This window comes from Etheostoma spectabile, chromosome 19, assembly GCF_008692095.1.
Source record: "Etheostoma spectabile isolate EspeVRDwgs_2016 chromosome 19, UIUC_Espe_1.0, whole genome shotgun sequence".
Lineage (NCBI taxonomy): Eukaryota > Metazoa > Chordata > Actinopteri > Perciformes > Percidae > Etheostoma > Etheostoma spectabile.
In genome coordinates, this window is record NC_045751.1 from 6,431,145 (window position 1) to 6,444,911 (window position 13,767).

The 13,767-nt window shown below is 44.6% G+C and overlaps 1 protein-coding gene across 4 annotated transcripts in view; it reads left to right on the forward strand.

The window, feature by feature from the left end:
• The window catches only part of tspan5a (tetraspanin 5a), a 27,604-nt gene that overhangs the window by 1,419 nt on the left and 12,418 nt on the right, over positions 1-13,767 (forward strand). For all 4 annotated transcript variants that reach the window (XR_004336406.1, XM_032544351.1, XM_032544352.1 and 1 more), the window contains exons 2-6: positions 2,545-2,595; positions 5,371-5,517; positions 5,605-5,775; positions 8,634-8,759; positions 13,059-13,106. Coding sequence is in view for 3 of the 4 variants with exons in the window: in XM_032544351.1 (XP_032400242.1) it covers positions 2,545-2,595; positions 5,371-5,517; positions 5,605-5,775; positions 8,634-8,759; positions 13,059-13,106 (543 nt within the window). In the remaining variant the exon portion in view is untranslated. The remainder of the gene's footprint in view (positions 1-2,544; positions 2,596-5,370; positions 5,518-5,604; positions 5,776-8,633; positions 8,760-13,058; positions 13,107-13,767) is intronic.

A 13,767-nucleotide genomic window follows, 5' to 3' on the forward strand; every position in this document is an offset into this window, starting at 1 on the left:
ATACATATATATTCTGAGGGGGCTGGAACAGTTTAATGCACTACTGCATAGAGCTCCAATTAACGATTATTTTCATAGTTGATTGATCTGTGGATTATTCTCTAAAGCTGTTATATAAAATGTCAGAAAATGGTGAAACATGTGGGTTAGTGTTTCCCAAAGTCCCAAGATGATGTCCTCAAATGTCTTGTTTTGACCACAACTCAAAGATGTCAGTGTAGTGACAGACCGATTTTTATCAGCCGATATATCAGGCAGATATTTGCTTTTTTATTTTGTCCCTCTTGGTGGCAGACTATGCAACGCCAACTAACAGGGACGTTGTAGAGCGTCCTCTGGTGGACAGACTTGCAACGCCATCACTACAGGGACGTTGTGAGCGTCTCTGGTGGACAGACTATGCAACGCCATCACTGACAGGGACGTTGTAGAGCGTCCTCTGGTGGCAGACATAGCAACGCCATCACTGACAGGGACGTTGTAGAGCGTCCTCTGGTGGACAGACTATGCAACGCCATCATGACAGGGACGTTGTAGGCGTCCTCTGGTGGACAGACTATGCAACGCCACCACTGAAGGGACGTTGTAGAGCGTCCTTGGTGGACAGACTATGCAACGCCATCACTAACAGGGACGTTGTAGAGCGTCCTCTGGTGGACAGACTATGCAACGCCATCACTAACAGGGACGTTGTAGAGCGTCTCTGGTGGACAGACTATGCAACGCCATCACTACAGGGACGTTGTAGAGCGTCCTCTGGTGGACAGACTATGCAACGCCATCACTAACAGGGACGTTGTAGAGCGTCCTCTGGTGGACAGATATGCAACGCCATCACTACGGGAGTGTAGAGCGTCCTCTGGTGGACAGACTATGCAACGCCATCACTGACAGGGACATTGTAGAGCGTCCTCTGGTGGACAGAATGCAACGCCACACTGACAGGGCGTTGTAGAGCGTCCTCTGGTGGACAGACTATGCAACGCACCACTGACAGGGACGTTGTAGAGCGTCCTCTGGTGGACAGACTATGCAACGCCATCACTAACAGGGACGTTGTAGAGCGTCCTCTGGTGGACAGACTATGCAACGCCATCACTAACAGGGACGTTGTAGAGCGTCCTCTGGTGGACAGACTATGCAACGCCATCACCACAGGGACGTTGTAGAGCGTCCTCTGGTGGACAGACTATGCAACGCCATCACTAACAGGGACGTTGTAGAGGTCCTCTGGTGGACAGAATATGCAACGCCATCACTAACAGGGACGTTGTAGAGCGTCCTCTGTGGACAGACTATGCAACGCCCTCACTAACAGGGACGTTGTAGAGCGTCCTCTGGTGGACAGACTATGCAACGCCTCACTAACAGGGACGTGTAGAGCGTCCTCTGGTGGACAGACTATGCAACGCCATCACTACAGGGCGTTGTAGAGCGTCCTCTGGTGGACAGCTATGCAACGCCATCACTAACAGGGATGTTGTAGAGCGTCCTCTGGTGGACAGACTATGCAACGCATCACTACAGGGAGTTGTAGAGCGTCCTGGTGGACAGACTATGCAACGCCATCACTGACAGGGACGTTTGTAGAGCGTCCTCTGGTGGACAGACTATGCAACGCCATCACTACAGGGACTTGTAGAGCGTCCTCTGGTGGACGACTATGCAACGCCATCACTAACAGGGACGTTTGAGACGTCCTCTGGTGGAAGACTATGCAACGCCCATCACTAACAGGGACGTTGTGAGCGTCCTCTGGTGGACAGACTATGCAACGCCATCACTAACAGGGACGTTGTAGAGCGTCCTCTGGTGGACAGACTATGCAACGCCATCACTAACAGGGAGTTGTAGAGCGTCCTCTGGTGGACAGACTATGCAACGCCATCACTAACAGGGACGTTGTAGAGCCTCTGGTGGACAGACTATGCAACGCCACATGACAGGGAGTTTAGCGTCTCTGGTGGACAGACTAGCAACGCCATCACTGACAGGGAGTTGTAGAGCGTCCTCTGGTGGACAGACTATGCAACGCCATCACTAACAGGAAGCTTGTAGAGCGTCCTGTGGCGACTATGCAACGCCAAACCTCATAACATGTTGCGTCGTTTTTATTTAATTTTTTTAAATATTCATTAATCAGAATCATTTGTCATTATAAAGGATTCTGATGACTGATATTTAAAAAAATACATTAATTTATAAAAAAAAAATTTTTTTTTTTTAATTGGCCCTTATAAATGCCAATACCGATAGTTGGGAAATGCCCCCCTATTTATATATATATATATATATATATATATATATATATATATATATATATAAATACATATCGGTCAGGCTCTAATGACAACTATACAACAGAGCAATATGAGATACAGAAGGCTTAGCTCAAAGAGGAACCATGCACACTGATCCCACATCAGTGGCCTCAGAGGAAATCTATTTGTATGTTTTCATAAATAACAATGTGTCAGACTGCCACCATGTGTCAGACTGCCCCCCCCCCCTTCCACTGATTGACATGACTGTGGTGTATTGCAGCTCCTGGGCATGGCCTTAGTTGGAATTGGACTGTGGGCATGGAGTGAGAAGGTAAGAAAAGACTAAGTTATTCTTAGCGATTATGCAAAATCGAGATATCATGTTGTAATACAATTTTTATTTAATTCCTTTAAAAACAAAGATTCAGAAAGGATTTTTAGTTTGATCTTGTTTTCGTGCTACTGCTTAATGCAAATTAAAGCCGCACTAATCAATAACTGTATATGGACAACGGATCGAATGGCAGCTTTACAGCCTCTTTCAGCACATTGCTTCGGTTTTATGATCTGCGACTAATTCATAACCCCTGCAACCTTGTTTCTGTTTAAAATTATCTAACAAACATAGTGTAGCATAGGGCTCGGCGATATAGAGAAAATCAAATATCACGATATTTTTGATCAAATACCTCGATGTTGATATTGTATGGATGGTGGCTTCACAGCGAGAAGGTTCTGGGTTCGAATCCGGGTCGTTCCGGGCCTTTCTGTGTGGAGTTTGCATGTTCTCCCCGCGCTTCAGTGGGTTCCTTCTCTGTTCCCACCATAAAGACACCAAAATTAGCCGATTGGCGAACACTGGCGCATTTACAGAAATGTTGATGTTGATGTGCGTTGTCCTAATCAAATAAATGAATCTACCTCTACAATTGGTGCTTCAACAAACTGCTATTTACACAGGTAGATGTTTGATAAATATTCTCCAGACATGATTTAATGACGTAGTGGGTAAAGGTAAATAATAGAACAGCTACAACAGTCTGGTAAGTTCAGAAAAAGACATCTTTTTACTGTAATGCAGCCTGTAAAACCAGGAGAAGACATCACTTACCATATTACAAAATATCCAAAATCTAAGACGATATCAATACAATATTGATACATTGCCCAGCCCCGGTGTAGCAGCTTGTTCTGTTGCGCCCTAATGGACAACAAATAAATAGCTTTAAATTCCAGGCCAGTGTTTGCAGAACATTATCTTTGTGAACGTGATTTAAACAAACACTTAAAACATTGTATAAAGTCTTAACCCTCTGAGCCCGAGACACTCGCCCACGAGTAAAAAAGTACCTCTGATTCATAGTTTAATAACTTTTGAACCATAAAAGCGATTTACTTACTTTCGGTTTCGTTTGAATCCTGACGTTTTCATGTTTACGGCGGTCTTTTCCGGGTCTTTCTAGCCTCTACAGGGGGTTTTCTATCCAGCCTGGAACTTCAGCCTCTTTGGGCTTTAAAGCCATACTGTTATATCCAAGATTGATCCACTTTATGTCCATAATTATCGCGTTTTGGCTCAATTCTGCCGCTGGCTCGCTGCTCCGTCTCTCTCTCTGTCTGTCCCGTCTATTTTTCAAGAAGTACATGCCCATATATGGGAGATAAAGGCACCCCTCTTGTATGGAAGGCCAGAGGGGACAAAAATGCCTATAGACTCTATTAAAGGCCAAATGTTGCCCTATTTAGACATATTTGCTTGTGTAACATTGCTGTGGGTGTAATATCAATAAATATGACATTATTATGTTATTATTGGCATAAGTAAATGTCATGAGAGCAAAACGTCTTTCAAACTGAGTTCACAGTATATTTACTAATGGACCCTAGGGTGATAGAAATATATAAAAACCCACAAAAAAAACAAAACGCATTCTTGTGTGATATCATTCAAAAAACTGGAGAGACCTCCAACCGGTCACGTGACATCGTCTCCAGAGCTCCGTGCTGCAGAACGGTAGTTGCTAGTTTCAGCCGTTACGGCTACGGTGTACCGCATGGTAGGTCAGCGGTAGCTGGTAGTTCAGTTACCCAAGAATAGGTGACTGTGTGCTGGGCACATTTCGGCGGAGATTGCGGTGAACCCTCCTGTCGTCCTCGGGTCTAGTCAACTGACCCCTTTAAAAAATGTCTATATCTGAAATATGGGTTCCTTTTTAACCAAATTACCACAAAAATGGATTGGATTCCTTAAAACGCTCTTTGCAAATACAGTTGATCACTTTCAGTCCTCTGATTTTAACTATTAGTCAAAGTAATTCGTAATTTCTGCCTTTTTAACTCTAATATCAGGTACAGTTCTATGTAAAGGAGTGTAAAACTAGTGGTAGTAAGGTGGTGGTAGTGAAAACTTAAAAACAAAAAATAATAATAATCTGAAAAAGGGACAAAAACGTCCCTAAGCAACACCCCTAAGGAAGTCTTTTGTTTTCCCCAGGAAGTGAACTCCGCTCCCTGGCTTCAATGTACTTGACCCCCCCCCCCCCCCACCCCCCCCACCCCTTCCTCCCAGACCACCTTATAAAGCCGCAGTCAATGTAGTAAAAACAGCAACAAAAAAAATAAATAATAAATCTAACCAATTAACGTGCTTAACCCTTATGTTGTCATGGGGTCAAATTTGACCCATTGATCCCGTTTTTTCACCACAAAAAAATGGACCTTCGAAATAAGCTTAAAATGTCATTATTGGAAATATAAAACAACTTTGGAAAAAAACATTTAAAAAAAAAAGGACCCATTACGTTGGAAAAAGTGACAAAAATATCAGAAAATGTGATGACTTTTGAATTTTCTAATCATGGTTGATGGAAAGACAACACAAGGGTTAACTCTAACTCAAATTTCAAACATATGATTCATGATAATAGGAATAAGAAATCTACCCAAAACATCTCACTGAATCGGTTCATGTTCCCAGGTGTCTTGTGTAGTATTCTAGTCCCAAATAGGTCTAAATATGTAATTCCTTAAAGTGCACCGTATCAAAGAATGAGACGCAGCTGCCTGACTCAGAGTGTGTGTGTTGTCCTCTGTCTCTCCCCTCCAGGGAGTCCTGTCCAACATCTCGTCCATCACAGACCTGGGGGGCCTGGACCCGGTCTGGCTCTTCATGGTGGTCGGGGGGGTCATGTTCATTCTGGGCTTTGCCGGATGCATTGGTGCACTGCGGGAGAACACGTTTCTACTAAAGTTTGTATGTTCCACGTGAAGGCCTCCAATTGGCACACGGCAGTGACGAATGAGGGGGAAATCATTGTCCTTTTCTGTCCTCCTGCTGTAGTTCTCCGTGTTCCTGGGAATCATCTTTTTCTTGGAGCTGACGACGGGAGTCCTGGCGTTCGTCTTCAAGGACTGGATTAAAGACCAGCTCAACCTGTTCATCAACAACAACATCCGGGCGTACCGCGACGACATCGACCTCCAGAACCTCATCGACTTCACTCAGGAATACGTACGTCGAAACAAGAAAAAACACTTAAAGAATCTTTTGTTCTTTCAAATTATATTCACACAAATTCCACTTACTAGCCTGATCCAGAGCTTTCCAACCGTATTTCAGTCTTCTTCAGCGTATCAAGTGGACCTTAACTAAAATGTATTTGTCGAATGTTAATTTGCAGTCCACAGATTTCATAATTGAAACGACAGCATGAAATACTAAATACAACTCAAAACGCGTGGTGGCAAATAATTACAAAAAGCTGCCCCTGGCTGCTTAAAAACACTCTGTCTGATTGGGGCTTCTACTCCATACTTCTCTAGTAAAGGACTTTTATTTGTTACTCTGCTATGTGATGTAATGATACACTCAACTCAACAAGGTTTCTGGATTTTAAAGGTCCCATGGCATGAAAATGTCACTTAATGAGGTTTTTTTTAGCATTAATATGCGTCCCCCCAGTCTGCCTATGGCCCCCCAGTGGCTAGAAATGGTGATCGGTGTAAACCGAGCCCTGAGTATCCTGCTCTGCCTTTTGAGAAAATGAAAGCTCAGATGGGCGGATCTGGGATCGTGCTCCTTATGAGGTCATAAGGGGCAAAGTTACTTCCCCTTTCCATGCCTTTCCTCCCAGAGAATTTGGCCCACTCATGAGTAAGAGACATCATGGCTTTCAAGTGGCAGTTGGTCAGTATTAGGGGACCACTAAGGTCTTATAAAAGAGAGACTTCAGATACAGTATTAGGGGACCACTAAGGTTATATAAAAGAGACTTCAGATACAGTATTGGGGACCACTAAGGTCTATACAAAAGAGACTTCAGATACAGTATTAGGGGACCACTAAGGTCATACAAAAGAGGACTTCAGATACAGTATTAGGACACACTAAGGTCTATAATAAAGAGACTTCAGATACAGTATTAGGGGACCACTAAGGTCTATAAAAAGAGACTTCAGATACAGTATTAGGGGACCACTAAGGTCTATAAAAGAGACTTCAGATACAGTATTAGGGGACCACTAAGGTCTATATAAAAGACTTCAGATACAGTATTAGGGACCACTAAGGTCTATAAAAGAGACTTCAGATACAGTATTAGGGACCACTAAGGTCATATAAAGAGACTTCAGATACAGTATTAGGGGACCACTAAGGTCTATATAAAAGAGACTTCAGATACAGTATTAGGGACCACTAAGGTCTATATAAAGAGACTTCAGATACAGTATTAGGGACACTAAGGTCATATAAAGAGACTTCGATACGTTTAGGACCACTAAGGTCTAATAAAAGAGACTTCAGATACAGTATTAGGGACCACTAAGTCTAATAAAGAGACTCAGATACAGTATTAGGGACCACTAGGTCTAATAAAGAGACTTCAGATACAGTATTAGGGGACCACTAAGGTCTATATAAAAGAGACTTCAGATACAGTATTAGGGACCACTAGGTCTTATAAAAGAGACTTCAGATACAGATTAGGGACACTAAGTCTATATAAAAGGACTTCAGATACAGTATTAGGGGACCACAAGGTCTATATAAAAGAGACTCAGGACAGTATTAGGGGACCACTAAGGTCTATATAAAGAGACTTCAGATACAGTATTAGGGACCACTAAGGTCTATATAAAGAGACTCTCGATACAGTATTAGGGGACCACTAAGGTCTTATAAAAGAGACTTCAGATACAGTATAGGGACCACTAAGGTCTATATAAAGAGACTTCAGATACAGTATTAGGGGACCACTAAGGTTATAATAAAGAGACTTCAGATACAGTATTAGGGACCACTAAGGTCTATATAAAGAGACTTCAGATACAGTATTAGGGGACCACTAGGTTCTATAAAGAGACTTCAGATACAGTATTAGGGACCACTAAGGTCTATAAAAGAGACTTCAGATACAGTATTAGGGACCACTAGGTCTATTAAAGAGACTTCAGATACAGTATAGGGACACTAAGGTCTATATAAAGAGACTTCAGATACAGTATTAGGGACCACTAAGGTCTAATAAAGAGACTTCAGAACAGTATTAGGGCACACTAGGTCTATATAAAGAGACTTCAGATACAGTATTAGGGGACCACTAAGGTCATAAAGAGACTTCAGATTACAGTATAGGGACCACTAAGGTCTATATAAAGAGACTTCAGAACAGTATAGGGACCACTAAGGTCTATATAAAGAGACTTCAGATAAAGTATTAGGGACCACTAAGGTCTATATAAAGAGACTTCAGATACAGTATTAGGGACCACTAAGGTCTATATAAGAGACTTCAGATACAGTATTAGGGACCACTAAGGTCTATATAAAGAGACTTCAGAACATATTAGGGGACCACTAAGGGCTATATAAAGAGACTATACTAGGGCCATTCATATAAAGGATATAAGTAGAGGGACTCACTCAGGGTCTATTAAAGAGGGACTTCAGATACAGTATTAGGGGACCACTAAGGTCTATATAAAAGATATCCTATCAGAAGTAAAATTGTGTTTAATCATAAATTGAAAAACCTAACTAAATTTTTAAAACAAATCCCACGTTCAAATAACTAAGTAAATTAAAAAGATCTTCAGATAAATAAACGCTCTGTTGTAACCTTGGTTCTGAGTGAAGAGACTATCTCTCCAGCTGTAGTTGCTTTAGTTTTTTTGCAATAATTTGGCAGCAGCTCTTTTATTTAAATAAGGTAAATCTGATGGATGTTGCACTTCAAAAGCCACAAGCTGTCCTGATTGGATAAAGTGAAGAGAACCAATCAGATCCACTTGTGGTGGGTCTGAAGCTGAAATCTTGAATTCTCACAGTAGAACCGTCCACATTTGTGTGTCCTCTCCGTGTGACTTCAGTGGGAGTGCTGCGGTGCGTTTGGGGCCGACGACTGGAACCTGAACATCTATTTCAACTGTACTGACGGGAATCCCAGTCGGGAGAAGTGTGGAGTTCCCTTCTCCTGCTGCACCAAGGACCCAGCGGTAGGAGTCCCTCTCCGCATGCATGTTCACATTCACAGAGTTCTCCGTGCATATGTTCTCCAGGGCCAGAACAACCGGGGCTCAGGGAACACTGTCAAACCTGAGGTGGCACACAATGCCTGGCTAATGCGGACTTTGCCTTTTTTACCCAAATTAACCCATTGTTAAATGCAGATATAGAGAGCATGCTGACATCAGAAACACTGCTGTGGCTCACGGTCTGCTGTAGACCTGGGCCCTATTTTAACGATCTACTAAGCTCACGGTCTGCTGTAGACCTGGGCCCTATTTTAACGATCTAAGCTCACGGTCTGCTGTAGACCGGGGCCCTATTTTAACGATCTAAGCTCACGGTCTGCTGTAGACCGGGGCCCTATTTTACGATCTAAGCTCACGGTCTGCTGTAGACCGGGGCCCTATTTTAACGATCTAAGCTCACGCAGTGAGTAAGTACCCGCACAGGTGCGTTTAGGGCTTGTTCGAATCCACTTTTGCTAGTTTAATGGTGGCAAAAAGGGCCGTGCGCCAGGTTCAAAAGGGGTGTGTGTGGTGTGTGTGTGTGTGTGTGTGTGTGTGGTGTGTGTGGTGTGTGTGTGTGTGTGTGTGTGTGTGTGTGTGTGTGTGTGTGTGTGTGTGTGTGTGTGTGTGTGTGTGTGTGTGTGGGTGTGTGTGTGTGTGGGTGGTAAGGCCTAGGCCCCATTTCACAAATGCTTCGTAAATAACAATGAAATTGACTTTAGACCAGGTTTTTGTGATCACTTCAATACGCGGAATGCACCTGAACACACTCCCTGTAAGACCAGAAGCCCTGAACACACGTCCTGTAAGACCAGTAATGCCCATGAACACAACCTCCTGTAAGACAGATGCACCTGAACACACCTCCCTGTAAGACCAGAATGCCACCTGAACACACCTCCCTGTAAGACCAGAATGCCCCTGAACACACCTCCCTGTAAGACCAGGACGCCCCTGAACACACCTCCCTGTAAGACCAGAACGCACCTGAACACACCTCCCTGTAAGACCAGAATGCACCTGAACACACCTCCCTGTAAGACCAGAATGCCCCTGAACACACCTCCCTGTAAGACCAGAATGCCCTGAACACACCTCCCTGTAAGACCAGGACGCCCCTGAACACACCTCCCTGTAAGACCAGGACGCCCCTGAACACACCTCCCTGTAAGACCAGGACGCCCCTGAACACACCTCCCTGTAAGACCAGGACGCCCCTGAACACACCTCCCTGTAAGACCAGGACGCCCCTGAACACACCTCCCTGTAAGACCAGACCACCTGAACACACCTCCTGAATAAGCAGAATGCAGCTGAACACACCGCGTCTCCTGTAGACCAGAATGCTCCCTGAACAACCTCCCTGTAAGACCAGAATGGCCCCGAACACACCTCCCTGTAAGACCAGACGCCTGCACCCTGTAACACACCTCCCTGTAAGACCAGAATGCCTGAACACAACCTCTCCCTGTAAGACCAGGACGCCCCTGAACCACCTCCCTGGAGACAGGAGCCCATGAACACAACCTCCTGTAAAGCCAGTGACGTCCTCGAACACACCTCCCTGTAGACCCAGGGACGCACTGAACACACTCCTGTAAGACAGCGGTGGCCGCGGGTCTTAAAAAGATCTTAAAAGTCTTAAATCACGTTTCCTAAAATTAAGCTCAAAAAGCATTAAATGTCTCTAAATTCAGATCGGGTAAGTCTGTAAATATGTTTGTCAATGTCACGGCGAAAATGCAGGCAACGGTGTTGTCGAACTTTTTTTTCGGTGGGCTTTGCGCGGCGGGTTGTCGCGGTAACATAAAGCCCATTTGTACAGGTCCTCCCCTGACCATACGGCTATCCTAACGTAACACTCCAACCAATCAAGCTGCTTCGTGGGTGGGTGTTGCGTGGCCGTAGTCAGTGAGATTTGTTATTTCGCGCGGGATTCGTATTTAGCAGCATGCAGGTGATACAGTATGTTTGATAGCCGTCTAGAAACATGGGGAAAAAACGAGTATCCTGGGTTCAGGCGGTGTGAAAAGCTGATGAAGCGAACGGCGTAGTTTGCGAAGATTTTTCAAACTTGGGCCAATGGGGACAGGGTGGTGGAACGCAGTACAGAGCAAACAACAGAGATACGTAAAGGCACGCCAGCAACCCCCACGTAGTTTTCTGCTCCACCGCTAGCAACATGTCACGCTAAAACGCAGAGTGTATGCGGGAAATCACGCAACAAGCCAGCTGACCTACGAGCAGTTTGTGCTCTACTCCAACACTCGGAGCCGAGGTGTGGAGGGGGGCTGGAGGACCGTGACAAGACACAATTCAACAGTTCAAATGCGGGACTGAAGCAGTGTTCAAGAAATGCTTCCAGATTCAAGCTTGTACACATTACCTGTGGAACAGAATAGACCAATACGGGTGCTAAAGTTGGATTGGTGCCTATCTAAAAAGACCTCACACAGAAGTCCAAATGCGGTGCGTTTGTATTATGTGCTGACGAGACAACTGACCAGACAACCAAAAGCAAACAGCTGGAACTTGCATGTGCGTGTATCGTATAAATTGGTAAGGACACTCCTTTTGGGAAACGCTTTCTCAGTGCAAGTCCGGTATGTTTGTTATTAGAGAATACTAATGTTTTCCAAGTATATTTTCCACAAAAGCTCAGGAGTAGACATCAAAACTTGAAGAAAAAGTGGTCAACTTGGAGACCTGAAAACACCACTCACCCATACTTCCCCACCGCAAAACATCTTACACAACTGCTGTCTACTTCTGTCCAGGGAGTCCCCACAAACTGCAACCATCATCTGAGCTCCTTCTCTTCTGTCTGAGGCACACAATCATATAAGAGTCTTGGCCTTTACAAAGCAGCTGGAAAATTGGCAGGATTATGATTGTTTTTTTTTTGGTTCAAAAGCGAACAGGTTTTCTTTTTCATACACTGATGCATGAGTAGTGTTGTCAGACACCCATTTCCGAGACAATAGGGTTCGGACTATATTTAGGGCACATTAATTAAATGTGTAGTTTAGCACCCTAGTCTGATTCTACACTCAACCGATGTGAGTTGTAGCATACAATGGAGTTTACGAAGTGTACATCACACACTGGGATATGCGCAAATTGTCTAATTTCAACGCCAGATTGGTAACAGTGGTTAATTAGATTAATATTATACTGCGTGTGACCTTGAAAGACAGTAGCGACACTGAACAACTGCTGGTAATGGACAACGGCATTTCGCTGTAAATCAGTCCTGATTGCCACTGGACACTTAACACACCACTGTTACGACAAAAAGTTTGCTACACTGATAGAATGCCTGACTAAGCACTGAAGCACCTAGAACTACACCTATGGCAAGCACCTTGAGCCCCTGCAACTACACTCCAGTGCCCGACTGGAACCTACTCCCTAAGCTAAGGGTAAGCCAAACACGCCCTGTAATAGACCAGAATGCACTGAACACACCTCCTGAAAGACCAGGAATGCCTCGAAACACCTCCCTGTAAGACCAGAAGCAACTGAACACACCTCCCTGTAAGACCAGGGACGCCCACTGAAACACTCCCTGTAAGACAGTGAAGCCAACGAACCACACTCCTGTAAGACCAGAATGCCCAAATGAACCAACACAGCCCGGTGGTAAGACCAGGACGCGCCTCGAACACACCTCCCTGTAAGACCAGAAGGCCCTGAACACACCTCCCTGTAAGGCCAGAATGCCCTGAACACACCTCCCTGTAAGACCAGAACACCTGAAACATCCTCCCGTAAGACCAGGACGCCCCTGAAACACACCTCCCTGAGATACCGAATGGACGCCCTGAACCGCACCTCCCTGTAGACCAGGACGCCCCTGAACACACCTCTGTAAGACCAGGACGCCCCTGAACACACTCCCGTAAGACCAGACAGCCCCTGAACACCACTCCCTCGTAGACCAGGACTGCCCCTGAACACACTCCCTGTAAGACCAAAGGACCCGAACACACCCTCCCTGTAAGACCAGAATGCACCTGAACACCCCTCCGTTAGTAAGCCCAGGACGCCCTGAACAACACCTCCCTGTAAGACCAGAATGCACCTGAACACACCTCCCTGTAAGACCAGGACGCCCATGGGCGCACAGAGGGGCCCAGGTGGATTTGACATTTACCTCTTAAAGACACTTGTGTCGGGCTTTACGCTGCGATTTGCTGGGTGCAAGATAGGGCTCTGAGTCTTGTTCAGTTGCTTACATCGTTACGCTGATTTTAAACATGGTTTTCTTTCTGTCTCTAGGAGGACGTAATAAACACTCAGTGTGGATACGACATTCGAGCCAAACCAGTGAGTAACATTTGATTTTTCTCCCAGGGAGAGTAACATTCAGCCAGTTTGGACAACTTGCTCTTTTTTTTTTGCGGTCTTTTCCAAAGTCTGGTTAAAAGACTACGACAGAGTTTATTTAGGAAGCAGGGCGGGGCGATGTGGAGAAAATCAAATATCACGATGGTTTCGGCCAAATACCTCCATGGATACCGAAACGATATTGTAGTGTTGCTTTGACAAAATACTTACACAATGGTATTTTTGATAAATAATCCTCAGTAATGTGGATGTAATGACTGAGTGTGTAAAGGCAAATAATACAGAACAGTTACAACAGGCTGGTAAGTTGAGAAAATGACGTCATTTTATTGCAATGCAGCCTTTAAAACCAGGAGAAGACACCACTTACGCCAGATAACGGTATCCAGAACCTAAGACGATATCTAGTCTCATATCACGATATTGATATAATACCGATATATTGGCCAGCTCTAGTTGGAAGGCAGTTCTTATTAAGTAAGCTTCTGGTTTTTGTGCTAAAACTAGGACTCATCACGGAGCTACGTCTGCACATTGGATGCACCGAAATGAAAGTGGCATCTTTTTATTTGACTATTTTTCCAGTCATTGTTATTTCTTCATGTTTTCATTTAGACTGAATGAGTTTTCATTGCCTTTT